Source organism: Lynx rufus, unplaced genomic scaffold, assembly GCF_022079265.1.
Source record: "Lynx rufus isolate CCGP_SWC_20201006 ecotype Redwood Valley unplaced genomic scaffold, mLynRuf1.p SCAF_16, whole genome shotgun sequence".
In the NCBI taxonomy this organism is placed as follows: domain Eukaryota; kingdom Metazoa; phylum Chordata; class Mammalia; order Carnivora; family Felidae; genus Lynx; species Lynx rufus.
This window is the reverse complement of record NW_025814830.1, coordinates 18,750,001-18,771,489: the sequence shown is the minus strand read 5'-3', so window position 1 is coordinate 18,771,489 and position 21,489 is coordinate 18,750,001. Positions and strand designations below refer to the sequence as shown.

At 35.6% G+C, this 21,489-nt stretch overlaps 1 protein-coding gene across 1 annotated transcript in view; it reads left to right on the top strand.

Moving 5' to 3' along the window:
* The window catches only part of URI1 (URI1 prefoldin like chaperone), a 79,946-nt gene that overhangs the window by 42,222 nt on the left and 16,235 nt on the right, over window positions 1–21,489 (top strand). Inside the window, exon 4 of the mRNA XM_047078330.1 lies at window positions 120–255. Within this exon, the coding sequence (XP_046934286.1) occupies window positions 120–255 (136 nt within the window). The remainder of the gene's footprint in view (window positions 1–119; window positions 256–21,489) is intronic.

Genomic DNA, 21,489 nt, shown 5'->3' with positions numbered 1-21,489 from the left:
GTTTTTAATTTTTTTGCCTCCCTTCCTCTCTCCCACATCCATATCCATCCCCCCTCTCTCTCTCTCTCTCTCTCTCTCTCTCTCTCTCTCTCTCTCTCTCCCCTTTCTTTCAACAATAGGTACCATTTGGCCCCTTTGCCTTCATGCCAGGAAAACTTGTCCATACTAATGAAGTCACCGTTTTACTTGGGGACAATTGGTTTGCAAAGTGCTCAGCAAAGCAGGCTGTGGGCTTAGTCGAGCATCGGAAAGAACGTATGTACCAGTTACAAATGATGTATCCCTGCTGGATGTTTATTAGTTCACAAAGTGCCAAGCTGATACTAAAAGTATTGTTCATGATGTATTAGTCCAGACTATTTGTGATTCCGTTGAACTGTAGGTAGTTTGAGTAGAACCAACATTTGAGAATGTAAGCTGGAGAATGGAACATCTGAGTTGGAAAACCCACCCACATTAGTATGTTTTCAGAAATTACAAAGTATAAAAGTTGTTAATATGTGGTTTTATGAGAAGTTGGGAAGACATAAGATTTGGGGTCATTTTACATTTTATAATTTGTTTCAGGTGCTTCCATAAACTTACTTTTGCTTTTAATTCTTTAGTACACAGAAGGAATTTCCTTTTCTTGTTGAACTAAGAGAGATACGTATTAGCAAAAGTAGAAACAATTTTTAAACATGCTTTTTGGTTTAGAAGAAGTCATATTTTCATCTTACAGAGGAGTCCAGGTGTGGAGAAGTTGCTACCCAAAACAGGGCCCTTATGCTTGTTCAGTGATTTAAGACCTCTGCCTCATTTTATTGAGGTGGTTCTTTAAGTTTTGTTTATCTGTGATACTGTTTGTTGGTGTATACATATGCACATATACATGTTGTAATTGGATGGGTTTGGCTTCAGTTCTAGCGTAGTTGCATTTTAAAATTAGATTTATTTAATATCTATGTTTTTATTTCTATAAAGCTTAAATTGATAGTATAATGTCACCCCTACCTGCTTTTTAACCTTCTAGTTAAATGTGTGTTTGAAAATAAATTTTTGAGGATTCTTCTGTATAAATGAGGTCATATAGATAAAAAGCGGCTGAGTTTTCTAAAGCTGAAATTATTTCCCTTATACATTTGAGTGGGTACTAGTTAGAGAACTCATTTACTCAGTGAAATTGTGGGATCTATATTTGGATACTCTAATTGCAAATCAACTCCTATAAGTTTATAATTGATAACATATTTTGATCTTTTGTGACACTAATCAGAATCTTATTGTTAGGCCTGTATATAATTTCTAGCAATGGTAATTCTTTTGGCATTACTTCATGAAAATAAGTCATGTACATTAGAGGAAAAAGAATGAGCATAATTCTTTCTTAAAGGCCTTCCTTAGTGGGGAAAGCATTCTTATTTACTAGGGTGGCTCTGCTGATATGAAATCAGTTCATAGTCTGTTGAATGTTGTTCATTTTGATTATCATATGGATATTTCAGCAAAGAAATCTTTAGAAATCAGTTATGACTTCATATATTAATGAGAGAATGCTTCTAGTAGAATAGAGCTCTAGAATAGAGAAGCATGTTTTGGTAAATCATTTTCCATTGTTAAAAATGTTTTTGGGAAATGACCAAACATGACTTTTGGGATCAGTGTTGATAAAAAATAATTTTCAGAATACATACCTATACATTACATTTGAGAACCTATTATAAATTCTGAAAAGTTGTTTTCTGCACACAGTTTTATACTCATTTTAATAACTAAAGAAAATGTTTAGATATATTGTGATATCTAACATTTATTAAGAAAAGATACTTTATTTTTCTTATGGAAGAAGAAATATAACAAATTAAACACACAGTCACCTACCTCACTGTTGACAGAGTAATTGGAGAAGGTGGAGGGAGGTCTGCATGTTTCAAAAGTAGTCAGAATTAAGGACAAGAATGGACTTACAAAAGGATTCAGAGGAGGTGTCTCTAAAGGAGATGATCTTTAAGAGTGGCCCATTCTTTTGTGCTCACATCTTTCATTTTTGCCATTTAACATGAATATGATCAGCTTTTTAAAATTTTTTCAAAAATTTTAAGATTATTAGAGTGAAATTGACTTTTTAGTTTGGTATACTGTTCCGTGAATCACGATATAAGTAAAGATTTATTTAACCATTGCCACTATCAGAATATAGGATACAGGATACACTAGTCAGGGCAAACTCCCTCATGCTTTCCCTTTGTGGTCACACCCTACCTTTGTAAGACCTGACAATCACAATCTGTATCTATTACTATTAACTTTACCTTTTCCAGAATGTTGTAACCTTCTGAGACTGACTTCTTTCACTCACCCTAATGCCTCACTTAAGTTGTACTGTGTATGAAAAGGTCATTCTTTTTTACTTCTCAGTATTTTTCCATTATATTCACGTACCACAGTTTTTCTGTTCATCCATTAGAGGACATTTGGTTTGCTTTCATTTTCTGGAATTACGAACAGAGCTGACATGAACCTTTGTGCTTTGTGTTACTATTAAATTTCTTTGCTGTTGATAAAACACCTACAAGTTAGATTACTAGGTCATATGGTGAGTGTGTGTTTAGTTTTTAAGAAACTTTCAAGCTCTTTTCCAGAGAAGCTGTATTGTGTAACATTCCCCCAGTCCTAGCAGGTATGAAAGCCCTAGTAGCTTTGTGTCCTCACCAGCATTTGGTGTTATTTTTAAAAATTTAAGCCATTTCAGCAGATGTAAAGCGGTTTTAATTTGTATTTCCCTAATGGCTAATGATGTGAGCATTGATTCATGTACTTACCTGTCATTTACGTATCCTCTTTGATCTGTTGAAGTCTTTTGCTCATTTTTAAAAGTTTGGTTGTATTTTGTCTTACTCTTGAGTTTTGAGAGTTCTTCATATATTCTGGATACAAGTTGTTGGTTAAATATGTGATTTGCAAATATTTTTCTCAGGATGCATCTTGTCTTTTTATTCTCATAACAGTTTATTTCCAGAGCAAAGTTCTTAATTTTGAAATCTAGTTTATTTGTTTCTTTTATGGATGATGTGTTTGGTGTCATATCTAGAATGCTTTACCTAATCTCAGTTCATGAAGATTTTCTGTTTTCTTCGATAAAATGTTTATAGTTGAACATTTTATACTTGCATCTGTGACCCATTTTAAGTTAATTTCCGTACAAGGTGTGAGGTTCAAGTCTCAATATTTTTACGTATGGATGTCCGGTTGTTCTAACGTCATTTGTTGCAAATCCTTTCTTCATTCAGTTGCCTTTGTACTTTTGTCAAAAGTGAATTAGTAGTCCACATCACAAAAGGATACCATTTCATCCCAACTAGAATAAGCTGTAATTAAAAAGACAGACAATAACTTGTATTAGAGAGGATATGGAAAACTCAAACCTCATATGTTGCTGGTGGGAATGTAAATTGGTGTAGCCACTTTGGAAAACAGTTTGGAATTTTTCATAAAGTTAAACATTGAGTTTACCATATAGTTCTTTTCCACACCTAGGCAGTATACCCAAGAGAAAGTAAAAACATGTGTCTGCACCGAAACTTGTACATGAATATTAGTAGCATTATTCGTAATAGCCAAAAAGTGTAAACAACCTAAATGTCTGTCACCTAGTGAATAGATAAATGTGAATGTTGTTTGGCAAGAAAAAGAAATGTGCCTTGAAAACAATATGGTAAATGAAAAAAGCTACAAAAGACTGCATATTATATGATTCCGCTTATATGAAATATGTAGAATAGGCAGTCTATAAAACAAAAACTCTATTAGTGGTTACTTAGGGCTAGGAAGGTATGGGGGAAATTGGAGAGAGACTTCATTTCTTTGAAAAGGTTATATTTGGAGATGGCACAAAATTTAAAGGATTTCTTTGAAAAATAAGTATCCCTTCTCCTGTCCCTTAGCATCCATTTGGTCAACTTGGAGACATTACTGTTATCAGGATCATACCATTTTGTGTGTTTGCATCTAAAGACTTATGCATTCCTAACCCATTATATACACACCTACTGAAATGGTAGCATGTTTTTTTTACATCTTGCTATCTTTGTTAATGGCTGCAGAGCGTTGTATGGGTATGACATTATTTAGCTACTCCTTTTTTGATCATAATGATAAATAATAAGATTATCTCCCACTCAACTGACTTCCCTCCTTTTCCCCCATTCTCCCTCACCTTTTCTCCCTCTATTCCTTCTTTCCATCTGTTTATTGTGGTAAAATGTACATAAAGTTTATCATTTTAGCCATTTTTAAAGGTACAGTTTGGTGGTATTAAGTGTACTTATGGTGGTTGTTTAACCATAATCACTATCCATCTCAAGAACTTTTTCATTTTCCCAAACTGAAACTCTGTATTATAAACAATAACTCCTCATTCCTCCCTCCCAAGTAGCACCCGGTAAGCAATATTCTACTTTTTCTGTCTGTGAAATTTGTTTATTCTAGATACCTGATATAAATAGAATCATAATATTTGTCTTTTAGTGACCAGCTCATTTCACTGAGCATAATGTTTTTAGGATTCATCCATGTTGTAGAATGCATCAGAATTTCCTTCCTTTTTAAGGTTGAATTATATTCTATTGTATATATATATACATTTTGTTTATCTGTTCTTATGTCAGTGGTCACATGGGTTGTTTTTACCTTTTGGCTGTTGTGAACATGGGTATAAAAAATATCTTCAATTCTCTGCTTTTGACTGAGGTATATATTCAAAAATGGAATTGCTAGGTTGTATGGTAATTCTATTTTTTTTTGATTCAATAATTTTAATGTTCATTCTTGATATTAAAAATTAAATAGGACTAGATAGACATTTCCTTAGCCTGATATATATTTATATATCTCAGCCAAGAAGACTGCTTGCCAAATGGCTTGCCAAATGACTTGCCAAATGACAAGCACTCCCAATAAAGAACATGGCAAAAACTTCCATTTTTACTAAAATTATCTAACATAGGTCTGAAGGCACTAGTCAATAATCCTGAATAAGAAGAATCATCAGGGGACTTGAGCAGTCACAGAAAATCTTACTATAAAGCTATTGTAATTAAGAAATATACAGACGGGGCGCCTGGGTGGCGCAGTCGGTTAAGCGTCCGACTTCAGCCAGGTCACGATCTCGCGGTCCGTGAGTTCGAGCCCCGCGTCGGGCTCTGGGCTGATGGCTCGGAGCCTGGAGCCTGTTTCCGATTCTGTGTCTCCCTCTCTCTCTGCCCCTCCCCCGTTCATGCTCTGTCTCAAAAATAAATAAACGCTGAAAAAAAAAAAAAGAAATATATAGACACTGGAACAGAATAGAGAACACAGAGGAATCCACACATGTATGTAAATCTGAAAAAAGACAGAAATGCCATTGCAGGTCAAGAGATAAAGAATAGCTTGTTCAATAAATGCTACCAAGTAGGACTGCCAGGTAGAATACAGGATGCTCAGTTAAATTTAATTTTCAGATAAACAACAAATAATTTTTTAGTATGCATGTCCAAAATATTGCATGGGACATACTTATACTAAAACATCATTCATTTTTATCTGAAATTTAAACTAAACTGGTTATTTTATGTATTTTTTTATTTGCTAAAATCTGGCAACTCTAGTGCCAGGCCAGTGTTACTTATGTGGACAAAAGTTAAAATGGATTTCTATCTCATTTTCTGAGATAATTCTTTTTTTTTTTTTTTCTTTTTTCCACATGGTAGGAGTTTAATCTTACTTTTTTTATTCTGTTTAATTTATTTTTTAAATTTACATCCAAGTTAGCGTATAGTGCAACAATGATTTCAGGAGTAGATTCCTTAATGTCCCTTAACCATTTAGCCCACCCCCCCGCCCACAACTCCTCGAATAACCCCGTTTGTTCTCCATATTTAAGAGTCTCTTATGTTTTGTCCCCCTCCCTGTTTTTATATTATTTTTGCTTCCCTTCCCTTATGTTCATCTGTTTTGTCTCTTAAAGTCCTTATATGAATGAAGTCATATGATATTTGTCTTTCTCTGACTAATTTCGCTTAGCATACTACCCTCTAGTTGGATTCACGTAGTTGCAAATGGCAAGATTTCATTCTTTTTGATTGCCGAGTAATACTCCATTGTATATATATATACCACATCTTCTTTATCCATTCATCCATCTATGGACATTTGGGCTCTTTCCATACTTTGGCTATTGTTGATAATGCTGCTATAAACATTGGGGTGCATGTGTTCCTTCGAAACAGCACACCTGTATCCCTTGGATAAATACCTAGTAGTGCAATTGCTGGGTCGTAAGGTAGTTCTATTTTTAATTTTTTTGAGGAACCTCCATATCCAGAGTGGCTGCACCAGTTTGCATTCCCACCAGCGTGCAAAAGATCCTCTTTCTCCGCATCCTTGCCAATGTCTGTTGTTGCCTGAGTTGTTAATGTTAGCCATTCTGACAGGTGTGAGGTGGTATCTCATTGTGGTTTTGATTTGTGTTTCCCTGATGATGAGTGATGTTGAGCATTTTTTCATGTGGCGGTTGGCCATCTGGATATCTTATTTTCAGAAGTGTCTATTCATGTCTTTTGCCCATTTCTTCACTGGATTATTTGTTTTTTGGGTGTTGAGTTTGATAAGTTCTTTATAGATTTTGGAGACTAACCCTTTATCTGATATGTCGTTTGCAGATATCTTCTCCCATTCTGTCAGTTGCCTTTTAGTTTTGCTGATTGTTTCCTTTACTGTGTAGAAGCTTTTTATTTTGGTGAGGTCCCAATAGTTCATTTTTGCTTTTGTTTCCCTTGTCTCTGGAGACATGTTAAGTAAACAGTTGCTGCAGCCAAGGTCAAGAGCATTTTGCCTGCTTTCTCCTTGAGGATTTTGATGGCTTCCTGTCTTACATTGAGGTCTTTCATCCATTTGAGTTTATTTTTGTGTATGGTGTAAGTAAGTGGTCCAGGTTCATTTTTCTACATGTCGTTATCCAGTTTTCCCAGCACCAGTTGCTGAAGAGACTGTCTTTATTCCATTGGATATTCTTTCCTGCTTTGTCAAAGATTAGTTGGCCATACATTTGTGGGTCCATTTCTGGGTTCTCTATTTTGGTCCATTGATCTAAGTGTCTGTTTTTGTGCCAGTACCATCCTGTCTAGAGGATTATAGCTTTGTAAAAAAAATTTTTTTAATGTTGTATTTATTGTTGAGGAAGAGCCAGAGACAGAGCATGAGTGAGGGAGGGGCAGAGAGAGAAGTGGGACACAGAATCTGAAGCAGACTCCAGGCTCTGAGCTGTCAGCACAGAGCCCAACGCGGGGCTTGAACTCACAAGTGGTGAGATCATGACCTGAGCCGAAGTCAGACACTTAACTGACTGAGCCACCCAGGCACCCCTGATGATTACAGCTTTGTAATACAGCTTGAAGTTCAGGATCCTGATGCCTCCAGCTTTGGTTTTCTTTTTCAAGATTGATTTGGCTATTCGGGGTCTTTTCTGGTTCCATACAAATTTTAGGGATTGTTTGTTCTAGCTCTGTGAAGAGCTGGTGTTATTTTGATAGGTATTGCATTGAATATGTAGATTGCTTTGGGTAGTATTGACATTTTAACAATATTTGTCCTTCTGTCCAGGAGCATGGAATATTTTCCTTTTTTTGGTGTGTCTTCAATTTCTTTCATAAGCTTTCTATAGTTTTCAGTGTATAGGTTTTTCACCTCTTTGGTTAGATTTATTCCTAGGTATTTTATGTTTTTTGGGGCAGTTGTAATTTGGGATCGATTCCTTGATATCTTTTTCTGTTGCTTCATTGTCAATGTGTAGGAATGCAACCAATTTCTGTACATTGATTTTATATCCTACAACTTTGCTGAATTCATGGATCAGTTTTAGCAGTTTTTGGTGGAATCTTTTCGGTTTTCCATATAGAGTATCCTGCCATCTGTGAAGAGTGAAAGTTTGGCCTCCTCCTGGCCGATTTGGATGCCTTTTATTTCTTTGTGTTGTCTGATTGCTGAGGCTGAGACTTCCAATACTGTGTTGAGTAACTGTGGCGAAAGTGGACATCCCTGTCTTGTTCCTGACCTTAGAGGGAGCTTTCAGTTTTTCCCCATTGAGGATGATGTTAGAGTTGGGTCTTTCATATATGGCTTTTATAATCTTGAGGTACAATCCTTCTATCCCTACTTTCTGGAGGGTTTTTATCAAGAAAGGATGCTGTATTTTGTCAAATGTTTTCTCTGCATCTATTGAGGTCATATGGTTCTTGTCCTTTCTTTTATTGATGTGTGAATCATATTAATTGTTTTGCAAATATTGAACCAGCCCTGCATCCCAGGTATAAATCCCACTTGGTCGTGGTGAATAATTTTTTTAATGTATTGTTGGATCTGGTTGGCTGATACCTTTTGAGGATTTTTGCATCCATGTTCATCAGGGAAATTGGTCTGTAGTTCCCCTTTTTAGTGGGGTCTCTGTCTGGTTTTGGAATCAAGGTAATGCTGGCCTCATAGAAAGAGTTTGGAAGTTTTCCTTTCATTTATGTTTTTTGGAACAGCTTCAAGAGAATAGGTGTTAACTCTTCCTTAAATGTTTGGTAGAATTCCCCTGGAAAGCCATCTGGCCCTGGACTCCTGTTTTTTGGGAGATTTTTGATTACTAATTCTAATTCTTTACTGGTTATAGGTCTGTTCGAATTTTCTCTTTCTTCCTGTTTCAGTTTTGGTAGTGTATATGTTTCTAAAAATTTGTCCATTTCTTCCAGATTGCCCATTTTATTGGCATACAATTGCTCATAATATTCTCTTATTATCGTTTTTATTTCTGCTGTGCTGGTTGTGATCACTCCTCTTTCATTCTTGATTTTATTTATTTGGGTCCTTTCCTTTTTCTTTTTGATCATACTGGCTAGTGGTTTATCAGTTTTGTTAATTCAACCAGCTTCTGGTTTCATTGATCTGTTTTACTGGTTTTTTTTTGTTTGTTTCAATAGCATTGATTTCTGCTCTAATCTTTATTATTTCCTGTTTTCTGCTGTTTTGGGGTTTTATTTGCTGTTCTTTTTCCAGCTCTTTAAGGTGTAGGGTTAGGTTGTATATCTGAGACCTTTCTTCCTTTTTTAGGAAGGCCTGGATTGCGATATACTTCCCTCTTACGACTGACCACCTTTGCTCCATCCCAGAGGTTTTGGGCTGTGGTGTTATTTTCATTGGTTTCCATGTACTTTCAAATTTCCTCTTTAACTTCCTGGTTAGCCCATTCATTCTTTAGTAGGATGTTCTTTAGTCTCCAAGTATTTGTTATCTTTCCAAATTTTTTCTTCTGGTTGCTTTTGAGTTTCACAGCATTGTGGTTTGAAAATATGCACGGTATGATCTCTTCTGTACTTGTTGAGGGCTGATTTGTGTCCCAGTATGTGATAGAGATGGAGAACGTTCCATGTGCTCTGGAGAAGAATGTATATTCCACTGCTTTAGGGTGAAATGTTCTGAATATTTCTGGTAAGTGCATGTGTTATTCAAAGCCATTGTTTCCTTGTTGATTTTCTGTTTAGATCTGTCCATTGTCGTAAGTGGGTGTTGAAAGTCCCTTACTATTATGGTATTGTTATCAGTGAATTTCTTTATGTTTGTGATTAATTGATTTGTATATTTGGGTGCCTCCACCTTTGGATCATAAATGTTTACAATTATTAGGTCTTCTTGGTGGATAGACCCCTTACTTATGATATAATGCCCTTCATCTCTTGTTACAGTCTTTAGTCTATAAGTATGGCTACTCCGGCTTTCTTTTGTTGACCATTAGCATTATAGATGGTTCTCCATCCCCTTACTTTCAATCTGAAGGTGTCTTTAGATCTAAAGTGAGTCTCTTGTAAACAGCATATAGATGGATCTTGTTTTCTTATCCATTCTGTTACCCTATGTCTTTTGATTGGAGCATTGACGTTTAAGAGTGTGTACTGAAAGATATGAATTTATTGCCATTATGTTGCTCGTAGAGTTGGAATTTCTGGTGTTGTTCTTTGGTCCTTTCTAGTCTTTGTTGCTTTTGGTCTTCTGTATGTATGTATGCATGCATGCATGTATGTATGTTTTCTCCCCTCAGAGAGTCCCCCTTAAAATTTCTTGCAGGACTGGTTTAGTGGTCACAAACTCCTTTACTTTTTGTTTGTCTGGGAAACTTTTGATCTCTCCTTCTATTTTCAATGACAGCCTTGCTGAATAAAGAATTCTTGGCTACATATTTTTCTGATTCAGCACACTGAATATACCCTGCCACTCCCTTTGGCCTGCCAAGTTTCTGTGGATAGGTCTGCTGCAAACCTGATCTGTCTTCCCTTGTAGGTTAAGGACTTTTTTTCCCTTGCTGCTTTCATGATTCTTTCCTTTTTTGTGAATTTGAATATTTTGTGAATTTGACTATGATATGCCTTGTTGACGGTCGGTTTTTGTTGAATCTAATGGGAGTCCTCTGTGCTTTTGATATGTCTTTCCCCAGGTTAGGAAAGTTTTCTGCTATGATTAACTCACATAACACTCCTATCCCTTTTTCTCTCTTTTCCTCTTCTTGGACCCCTATGATTCTGATGCTGTTCGTTTTTAATGAGTCAATGATTTCTCTGATTTTTAAATCGTGCTCTTTTGCCTTCATCTCCCTCGTTTTTTTCTGCTTCATTATTCTCCATAAATTTATCCTCTATATCGCTGATTCATAGCTCTGCCTTATCCATCCTTGCTACTGTGGCATCCGTTTGAGATTGCAGCTCAGTTACATTTTTTATTTCATTCTGACTAGATTGTACTTCTTTTATCTCCATAGAAAGGGATTCTAATCTATTTTCAACCCCAGCTAGTGTTCTTATTATCATGATTCTAAATTCTGTTTCAGACATCTTGCTTGTATCTGGGTTGATTCAGTCCCTGGCTGTCATTTCTTCCTGCTCTTTCTTTTGGGGTGAATTCCTTTGTTTCGTCATTTTGAAGGAAGAAAAGGAATTAATGAGGTAAAAAAAAATTAAAATAAAAAAATTAAAAACAACACACACACATACAAAAGAATCTAATAAATGGTGCTAGATCCTAGGTGTGTTTTGGTCTGGTTGTTGAAAGGAACTTGATAGATTAGGGAAAAAAGGGGGAAAAAAAGGAAAATGTTTGAAAATTTGAAAAAATGAATACAGTGAAATAGAATAAAATGAAATTAAGGAAGTAAAATAGAATTTTAAAAATTTACAAAAAAGTAAAAAATACAGTAAAAAATTAATATTTTTAATAAAAATTGAAGATAAAAATAAATTTTTTCTTTCTGTATTCAAAAAAAGAAATGAAAAAGAGGAAAAAAAAAAAAAGAAAGTTGAATAGATGGACCAGCAAAGAGTTTGAAATATGATTGAAATTACATTGTTTTCTCCTGGAAGTCAAACTGAAAAGCAGTTTATAGTCTGTAAACTAAGCTGGTGGAGAGACTTGTGTTCCTTAACAGTGAGGTTGGCCCAGTTGGGTGTGGCTTAGTGTAAGGGCTCTATTCTCCACTAGATGGCGCTGCTTAGCTTACTGGGGTGGATTGTTGTGGCACTTGTAGATGTGTATGTGCATACATGGGAGGAGTGAAAATGGCGTCACCCAGCTACCCAGTCTCTAGTATCAGAACTCTGTTCTTCCCGATCAGCAATTGCACACCTGTCCTTTGTCTCCGGCTTCCGTCCACTCCCTGCTTTTACACTGTCCGTGACCAAGCTGTCAGGTTGCCAGGCGGCACCTCCCTCCTGAGTTTTATCTCAGATGCAGCTGTGTTTCCCAATCCCTCACTTCCTAGGGACTGAGACTTTGTCCCACTCAGAACTTCTGGGGGAGGTTTCACTGAGCAATGGCTGGGTTCTGGCCACACCCAGGAACATTTAGGGACCAGGCTGCTGCCGATGCCCAGAGACTGCGGCTGGCTGCCAGCCCACCCCAGAAAATGTTCACACGATTGTGTAGCAGGAGTGTTTCAGGGATTATGGAAAATCTCAGCACACATCTGGCACCAGGCCTCACCCTTAATGATCTTGTTCTAGCACCAGCAAATTTAGTTGTTTTCTGGCATCTGCTGGCACCATTGACTGTGGGGGTCCACACAGCTTCAACCAAATGTCCTCCCAGCAGGGGAACCATCTGTCCCCTGTGACCTGAGGACCCCGGACCTCACTCTGCTCCTGGAGATTTGCCCTTCCCACAAGAGCACTGCCGGATATTGAGCTGTGGAGTTTCCAACTCTGTGCTCCCTGTATTTATAGAGTCTTAGTGAAATCTAAACCCTCTCCTTTCTCCTTTCTGCCTTTTTAGTTCAGTCCCTGCATCTGTTTCCACTTTTCCACTTTCTCTCTAGCTGCTTTTGTGGAGAGGGGTGCTTTTCCCCTACTCTCTCTGCAAGCAAAAACAGCTCCCTGCCCCCTGTGGCTTCTCTGTCCCCCAGTTCACCTCTCCGTGCCACGTACCTGCTGAGTTCTTTGGTTCAGGTTGTACAGATTGTTGTGTTAATCCTCTAATCAGTTTTCTAGGTGTGCAGGATGGGTTAGTGTTGATTTGGGTGTATTTCATGGATGTGAGACACAAAAAAACCTTCCATGCTATTCCCTGGTAATTCTGTTTTTTACAGAGCCACCATATTATCTTCCACAGTTGTTGAGCCATTTTACATTACTGCAGTGTACAAAAGGATCCAGTTTTTCCACATTCTTGCCAACTCTTTGTTTACTATTTCTTTGATTATAACCATCCTAATGGTTTGATTTGCATTTCTCTAATGACTAAAGATGTTTGTTGAGTATTTTTTGTGTGCTTATTGGCCATTTGTAGAAAAATCTTTGGAGAGATGTCAATTCAAGTCCTTTGCCCATTTTTAAATTGGGTTGTCTTGTTGAGTTATAAGAGTTCTTTATATATTCTGAATAGTAGTCCCTTATCAGATATATGATTTATCAGATATATATTTTCTCATTCTGTGGTTTACCTTTTCAATATATTGATGATGTCCTTTGATGCACAAAAGTTTTAGATTTTGATGAAGTCCAGTTTGTCTATTTTTTTCCTTTTGTTGCTTTTACTTTTAGTGTCCTTTCCAAGAAATCATTGCCAAATCTAATGTCATGGAGCTTTCCTCCTATTTTTTTTCTAAGAATTTCATAGTTTCAGCTCCTCATTTTAGGTCTTTCATCCATTTTCAGTTAATTTTTGTTTATTGTGTAAAGTAAGGGTCCAAGTTCATTGTTTTGCATGTGGCTATCCAGTTTTCCCAATAGCATTTGTTGAAAAGACTGTCTTTACCCCCATTGAATGGTTTGGCCCTGTTGAAAATTGTTTGGAAATACATGAGGATTTATTTCCAGGTTCTCTATCCTATTTTATGATTTATATGTTTGTCTTAATGCCAGTACTATATTGTTTTGATTACTCTACCTTTGTAGAAAGTTTTAAAATCAAGAAGTATGATCTTTGATCTTTTTAAAGACTGTTTTGACTGTTCAGGGTTTCTCAAGATTGTGCATGAATTTTGGGGAGGAATTCTTCTGTTTCTGCAAAAATGTTGGGATTTTGATAGGGATCACATCGAATTTGTAGATTGCTTTGGGTAAAATGACATCTTAACAATATTAAGCCCTGGGGCGCCTGGGTGGCGCAGTCGGTTAAGCGTCCGACTTCAGCCAGGTCACGATCTCGCGGTCCGGGAGTTCGAGCCCCGCGTCAGGCTCTGGGCTGATGGCTCAGAGCCTGGAGCCTGTTTCCGATTCTGTCTCTCCCTCTCTCTCTGCCCCTCCCCCGTTCATGCTCTGTCTCTCTCTGTCCCAAAAATAAATAAACGTTGAAAAAAAAAATTTAAAAAAAAAAAAAAAAAACAATATTAAGCCCTGTAATCCGTGAACACAGGATGTCTTTCCATTATTTGTGTCTTCCTTAAATATGTTCTTTCAGCAACATATTTGTAATTTTTAATGTATAAGTCTTGTGCCTTCTAGGCTAAACTTATTACTAAATATCTTTTTAATGCTATCATAAATGGAAATTATTTTCCTAATTTCCTTTTTAGATTGTTCATTGCTAGTGTACAGAATTGCAACTTATTTTTGAGTGTTAATTTTGTATTCTGCAACTTTGCTGAATTGATTAGTTTTTTAACAGAGTGTATGTGTGTGTGTGTGTGTGTGTGTGTGTGTGTTTGTAATGTTTTGGGTTTCCTACATATAATATCATATCTGTCAACAGGGATAATTTTACATATTATTTTCCAATTTGGATGCTTTTTATTTCTTTTTCTTGCCTAATTGCTCTCACTAGAACTTTTAGTACTGTGTAGTTAAAATAGTAGGCATCCTCATCTTGTTCCTGATCTTTGGGGAAAAATTTTCAGTCTTTCACTATTGAATATCTTGTCAATTTGGGTTTTTCATATATGACTCTTATTATGTTTAGGAAGGTACCTTCTATTTCTAGTTTCTTGAGTGTTTTGTATTGTGAAGTAGTGTTGGATTTTGTCAAAGGCTTTCTCTGCATCAGTTCAGTTTCAGGTGTACAACATAAAGGTTTGACTTACACATGTTGTGAGATGATTACCCCAATAAACTTTAGTTAACATCTATCACCTCATGTACATATATTAAAAATAAATAGACAAAAAAATATTTTTTATTACTTGTAATGACAACTCTTAGGATTTACTGTCTTAACAACTTTCATATATATCATATAGCAGTGGTAATTTTAGTTATATATTACATTCCTAGTTTATTTCTCTTATAACTAGATATTTGTACATTTGGACCACCTTCCTCCAATTCCTCCAGCCCCCTATTTGTTGCCATTTTGTTGAGGAATTTTTGCATGTCTACTCATAAGGGATATTAGCCTGTAGTTTTCTTTCAATGTCTTCGATTGGCTTCACAGAATGTGTTCCTTCCTCTTCAGTATTTTGGAAGAGTTTGAGAATTGATGTCATTTTTTCCTTGAATGCTTGATGGAATTAATCTATGAGGCCATCTGTTCCTGGGCTTTTCATTGTTGGGAGGTTTTTGATTACTGATTCAATTACCTTACTTCTTACAGGTCTATTCAGATTTTCTATTTCTTCTTACATCATTTTTAGTAGTGCGTTTGTTTCTAAGAATTTGTCCATCTAGTCATCCAGTTTGTTGGCATTCAGTTGTTTGTAGTATCCTCTTATAATCGTGTTTATTTCTGTAAAATAAATAGAATTGTCTCCACTTTTGTTTCTGATTTTAGAGATTTGAGCCGTGTTTCTCTCTCTCTCTCTTTCTCTCTCTCTCTCTCTCTCTTTCTCTCTCTTTTTTTTGGCCCATCTGGGTAGAAGCTTGTCAATTTTGTTGGTCTTTTCAAAAAAGCAACTTTCAGTTTTGTTGATTTTTCTCTATTTTTGTATTCCCAGTTTATTTCCATTTTAATATTAGTTGTTCCTTCTGTCTGCCAGCTTTCAGTTTAGTTCAGTTCAGTTTTCAAGTTCCTTTTAAAGCATACAGGTAGGCTATGATTTGAGATCTTTTTTTTTTTTTTTTAAATGTTAGGTATGTTTACCAGATATAAATTACTTTCTTAGCCGTGCTTTCACTGCATCCTGTAAGCTTTGTTATGTTGTATTTTCCATTTTCATTGGTTTCAAGGAATTTTCTAATTTCTTTTGTGATTTCTTCTTTGACCCATCAAATCATGTTGTCATAAATTTCCATGTATTTGTGAATTTTTCACCTTTCTTTCTGTTACTGATTTCTAGTTTCATTGCATTGTGATTGGAAAAAAATACTTTGTATGATTTCAATATTTTATTTTATTTTATTTATTTTAAAGTTTATTTTTTGAGAGAGGAGGAGGGGCAGAGAAAAGGAGACAGAGTATCTGAAGCAGGCTCTGCACTGCAGAGAGCCCAAAGGGGGGCTCAAACTCACGAACTGTGAGATCATGACCTGAACCATGACCTGAACCAAAGTCCAGTGCTTAACTGACTGAGCCACCCAGGCACCCTGTTTTATATTTTTTTAAATTTTAGTGCATTACTGGGTTCAGGAGTAGAATTCAGTGATTCATCATTTACATACAATACCCAGTGCTCATCATAAGTACCCTCCTTGGTATCCATCACCCATTTAGCCCGTCTTCCACCCACCTCCCTCCATAAACCCTCAGTTTGTTCTCTATCATTAAGAGTCTCTTGTGGTTTCCCTCTCTTCTCCTACCCCTCCTTCCCATATGTTCATCTGTTTTGTTTCTTAAATGTCACATATGGGTGAAATCATATGGTATTTGTCTTTCTCTGATTGACTTATTTCATTTAGCATAATACATTATAGCTTCATCCACGTGATTGCAGATGGCAAAATTTCATTGTTTTTGATGGATGAGTAATGTACCACATCTTCTTTATCCATTCATCAGTTGATGGACATTTGGACTCTCCATAGTTTGGCTATTGTTGATAATGCTGCCATAAACATTGGGGTGCATGTACCCCTTCGAATCTGTATTTTTGTATCCTCTGGGTAGTGGTTTCAAAATTTTAAAGACTTGTTTTGTGGTCTATTATATGGTCTTTCTTGGAAATGTCCCATGTTCTCCTTAGAAGAATATATATTCTGTTGGATAGAGTGTTCTGTACATGTATGTTAGGTCCAGTTGGTCTGTAGTTTTGTTCAAGTCCTCTATTATTGCTCTTATTTTTTGTTCAGTATTGATGTCTCCAACTTTTATTGGAGGACTATTTTTCTCTTGGATTCTGTCAATTTTAGCTTCATATATTTGACACTATGTTGTTAGGTGTGTATATAACTATTATATTTTCTTGATAGATGGAAATTTTTATTAATATAAGATATCCTTTGTCTCTGAAAACTTTTTTTGATGTAATGTCATATTTTGCCTCATATTAGTATAGTCATTCCAGTTTTCTTTTGGTTACTATTTTCATCGAATATCTTTTCCATCCTTTTACTTTCAACCTGTTTTGACTCTCTTGTTGACCACATATAGTAGGATCCTGTTTTTTGTTTTTTTTTTTTCTTTAAATTTTTTAATCCATTCTGCCAAGCCATGCCTTCTGTTGGATTTATTATCACTACTTGTAGGGCAGGGTTTACTTTTGTCACTTTTAAAATTTGTTTTCTCTGTCTTAGAGCTTTAGTGTCTCATTTCCTTCATTATTGCCTTTCTTTGTGTTTAGTTGATTTTTTTTCCTTTGTGTTTAGTTTTTTTTTTTTTTGTAGTAAAATATTTTGATTCCCTTCTCACTTCTTTTGTTAATATTTTATACACATATTTTTTGTGCTTACTATGGATACTACATATAACATCCTAAGGTTATAATAATGAAATCATTTTGAATTCACATTGATTATTGATGACACATATTACATCTTTATACATTATGTACCTGTTAACATAGATTTGTAATGATTTTTTATGCATTTCTCTGTGTATCCTGTAGGAAGTAAAATGTGGAGTTTACAAACCATAATGACAGTAATACTGGTTTTTATTTTTGCCCATGTTTATTTACCTTTAGTAGAAATTTTTTTATCTTTGTATGGCCTCGAGTTGTTGTCTAGTGGCTGTTCATTTCAACCTGAAGAATTCTTAGCATTTCTTGTAGGGCAGGTCTAGTGATAAGGATCTCCTTCAGCTTTTGTTTATCTGGAAGGATAGTTGCAGTATATAGAATTCTCAGTTGACAGTTTTTTTTTTTTTTTTTTTTTAAGCTCAGCGCTTTAAATATTTCAGCCCACTGCTTTCCAGCCTTCAAGGTTTCTGCTGAGAAATCTGCTTGTATTCTCATTGAGGATCCCTTACGTGTGATAAATTGCTCATCTCTTGCTGCTTTCAAGATTCTCTCTTTATCTTTCAAAAGTGTGATTATGTGTCTTGGTATTGGTCTCCAGGTTTATTCTACTTTTAGTAACTTGAGCTTTTTGGATTTGTCGGTTCATGTTTTTCACCAAATTTGGAAACTTTTGGGCCATTATTTCTTCTAATAATTTCTTTGCTACTTTTTTTCCTTTTGAGACTCCCTTAATTTGTATATTAGTCCACCTGATAATATCCCATATATCCTTTAGGCTTAGTTCACTTTTTTCCATTGCTTTCTCTGCTCCTTAGACTTGATAATTTCAAATGTCCAATCTTCAGGTTCACTGATTGTTTCTTTTGCTTGTTCAAATATGCTGTTGAATCCCTGAGGTGAATTTTACAATTCAGTTATTATTTCCACTGTAGAATTTCTGTTTGGTTCCTTTTTATAATTTCGGTCTTTACGTACTCTCATTTTGTTAATGCATTATTCTCTTTATTTCCTTTAGTTCTAGTTCTTTGAATTTTTCTTTAGTACACCTGATGCCTTTGTTTCTTTAGGAATGGCTTCTAGAGATATATTTTGTTCTTTTCTATGGACCAGATTTTTTTTGTCTATTGTATTCCTTTTGGTATCTGATGAAATTTTTAAATTTTGATGGACATTTGAAAAAACAGTCATCTGGATTTTTGGAATAAAGTAGATATGCCCTGAGCCTTCTTATAAAACCCAAAGTGAAAGGTTATGGTGTTTCCTGTGTTTTCTGAGCATGTGTGTTTCTTGGACCTGTGTGGGGATTTTTTTTTTAATATTCTGTATACATAGCTGCTATTGAATGTTTTAGTTTACAAAGAATCTCACCTCTACTTCTCTTTGCGGTCTCAGATTGTATGTTGTATGGCTCTTCCCCTAATCTCTTGTGCCAGGTTCCTGTGGGCCTGTAGTTTCCCTGTAGCCTCCCTGCAGCTTTTATCAGTGCCAGCTATTTTCCCCCAACTGAGGTCTGGCTTAGGTGAGACAGATACCAGTTATTTAGTCAGCCCCTGGACAGATAAGAATGTTGCCAGTAATGTCTGGGCTATTCTCTGTGGTCCAAGGGAAGGAATAGGGTTCTGGGCTGCCACATTCTCCAGACCAAAGCTGCTTCACGTTGGGGAGGAGGTGGCTAAAGGCAAGTAAAAATGCCATGACATTTCCTGCTGTTTTGATTGTGACTTTTTCTTGGTTGGGTGTTTGCTTGGTTGTTGTAGACCTTTGACTATTTTTCAGAGCTCTTCTAGTTAGTTTCTGATTGCTCCTGAATGTTTTCTGGTTGCAGTGGGCTGGGGAGACAAGGGCTTTTAGAGCTTTTTAGTCTGTAAGTTTGCTCCTTATTGTTTTAAGGGAAGATTTTATTTTCCTTTGGACATGGGAAATTTTTGAGCATGTTTATAATAAGCATACTGAGTGATTAACAGTTTAAGAGAAAGAAATGATACAGATCCTAGATGTGATGGGATTAAATATACAGAAAATGTAGCTTTGGAAAGTATCAATGAAAAAGAGGAGCAAAGATAGATGAAGAATATTTGTGTTAGTGAAGTTAAAGGTTCAGATTTTCATAAAAATAAAGTCAAGTTTATTTAGAAGTGTGAGAGGTTAGAGGGTTAGGAAGTATGTGTAGAATATGTGTTGTGGGAAATGTGATATGGCCATCAGCAATTTTATGATTTATCTTAATGAGGCAATATGTGTGTTCTTGTGTATCTTCCATGAGGCATACATATTTTAAGTTCATTGATATTTTGTTATAACTTATGATTTTGGCTTTATAGTTTATGATTTGATTTTATCTATATAATACTTAAATATATACTTATGATTTGTGTTTTATCTATATAATAAATGTCTGTAACTTTAAAACATCATGTATTTTCTGAAAACATAATGAAAAAGTAGTAGGGTCTTGCTCAGTCCCCCTTAGCTTCCATTTCCCATTCTCCAGAGGTAATTACTTTCAGTCTCTTGGCTAATCTTTTGCTCTTTTCTTTTTATCCATATTTCCCAAGTTATTTGTTATATTCTATTTTCTTGACTGTTTTTCAGTTTTATGTAGTATTTGTTAGATCCCTGCCTATAATTAAAGGCTAGCATTTAGATCATTTACATGCTCTTCTCCCTGTCCCTGCTCCCCAAATCTTTTTAATATTATTTTATTATAATTTTTGTTAAATCATTGTTCATGCTTAGATTTAATTCCATTTCAATTATTGTATACCTCTTCATTTGAAGTTAACTGTTTTTTGTTTGTTGTGTACTGACATGTGTCTTTCATTAATTCACTCAAACACTTTGATTTTATTCTTAAGAGACCTGTGTACTGGATGGAGTTCTTCATAGTCTTGCTTCAGTTTGGCCGGGCTTCTATCTTGGAAAAGAAAACAAAACAGTCATCTTCCTGGTGTCTTCCTTTACCATTATACTCCTATTTATTCCTTGTTCCCTGGTTCCCATGGCATCTCCTTTCAGGTTTTACTCATTTTGTTGGTGTATATAGCCTTTAGTAACTTTGTGTGTGGGAGATACATGTTTTGAAATTTTGCATGTCTGAAAATATTTTTTGTACTCCAACTTTTTGTAACCAGACTGTTAGAACTGTAGGTTTTTTTTTTTTTTTAACAATTTTTCCTTCAGAAATTTGAAGGTATTCTGTTACTTTTTGTCTTATGTATTGCTTTTGCAAAGTCTGAAGCCATTCTCCTTCCTCTGTATGTAACTTGCTTTGTTTTTGTTTTTAGAAGCTCTAGGTTTCTGTCCCTATTCCCCATGATCTGAAATGCCACTGTGATATATATATTGTGTTTCTTAAAAAAAAAAAATTTTTTTTTTTTTTACATTTATTTAGTTTTGAGAGACAGAGAGAGACAGAGTGTGAGCAGGGGAAGGGCAGAGAGAGAGGGAGACAGAGATTCAGAAGCAGACTCCAGTCTCTGAGCTGTCCGCACAGAGCCCGACGCGGGGCTTGAACCCATGAACTGTGAGATCATGACCTGAGCTGAAGTTGAACGCTTAACTGGCTGAGCCACCCAGGTGCCCCTACCTCATTGTGTTTCTTTTAAAATTTGTTTGCTAGGTATTTGATGGAGTTCTTCCAAGGTGAAGATGCATGTCCTGCAGTCCTGGAAAAGTTTTAATATTATTTCTTTAATAATTTCCTTCTCCTGTTATTCATGTGTTTGTCTTTGTTAAAGTTTTGAAGTGATTTCTTTTTATCTTTGGAATAATGAATTTTTAAAAATATTTCTGTACATTTTAATTGCTAGGAGCTCTGTATTTTTGTTTGCTTTGTTATTTTTTGAATGTTCCTTTGGTATAGCATACTGTTCTTGTTTCATGAGTACAGTATTGTTTTTTTGGATTTTCAAATTTTCTTCATGCATTGTTTTTGTTTCCTCTGCAGTGCTTTTATTTATTTATTTGTTTATTTTTACTTTTGTTCTCCCTTTTTTCCTTCCCTCCCTTCCTTACTCTTTGACATTAACAGTGAAGACTCTTCAGATATTTGGTGATCCTTGGCTAACCATTTATACTTAAGAGGTATGCACTGTTAGGAAGCTGTGTGTACGGGTGGAGTTTGATTATTAGTCCTTTCTATAGGGAGTTAAGGTGGCAAACTGATTTTCTTTCATTAAGGAATCTAC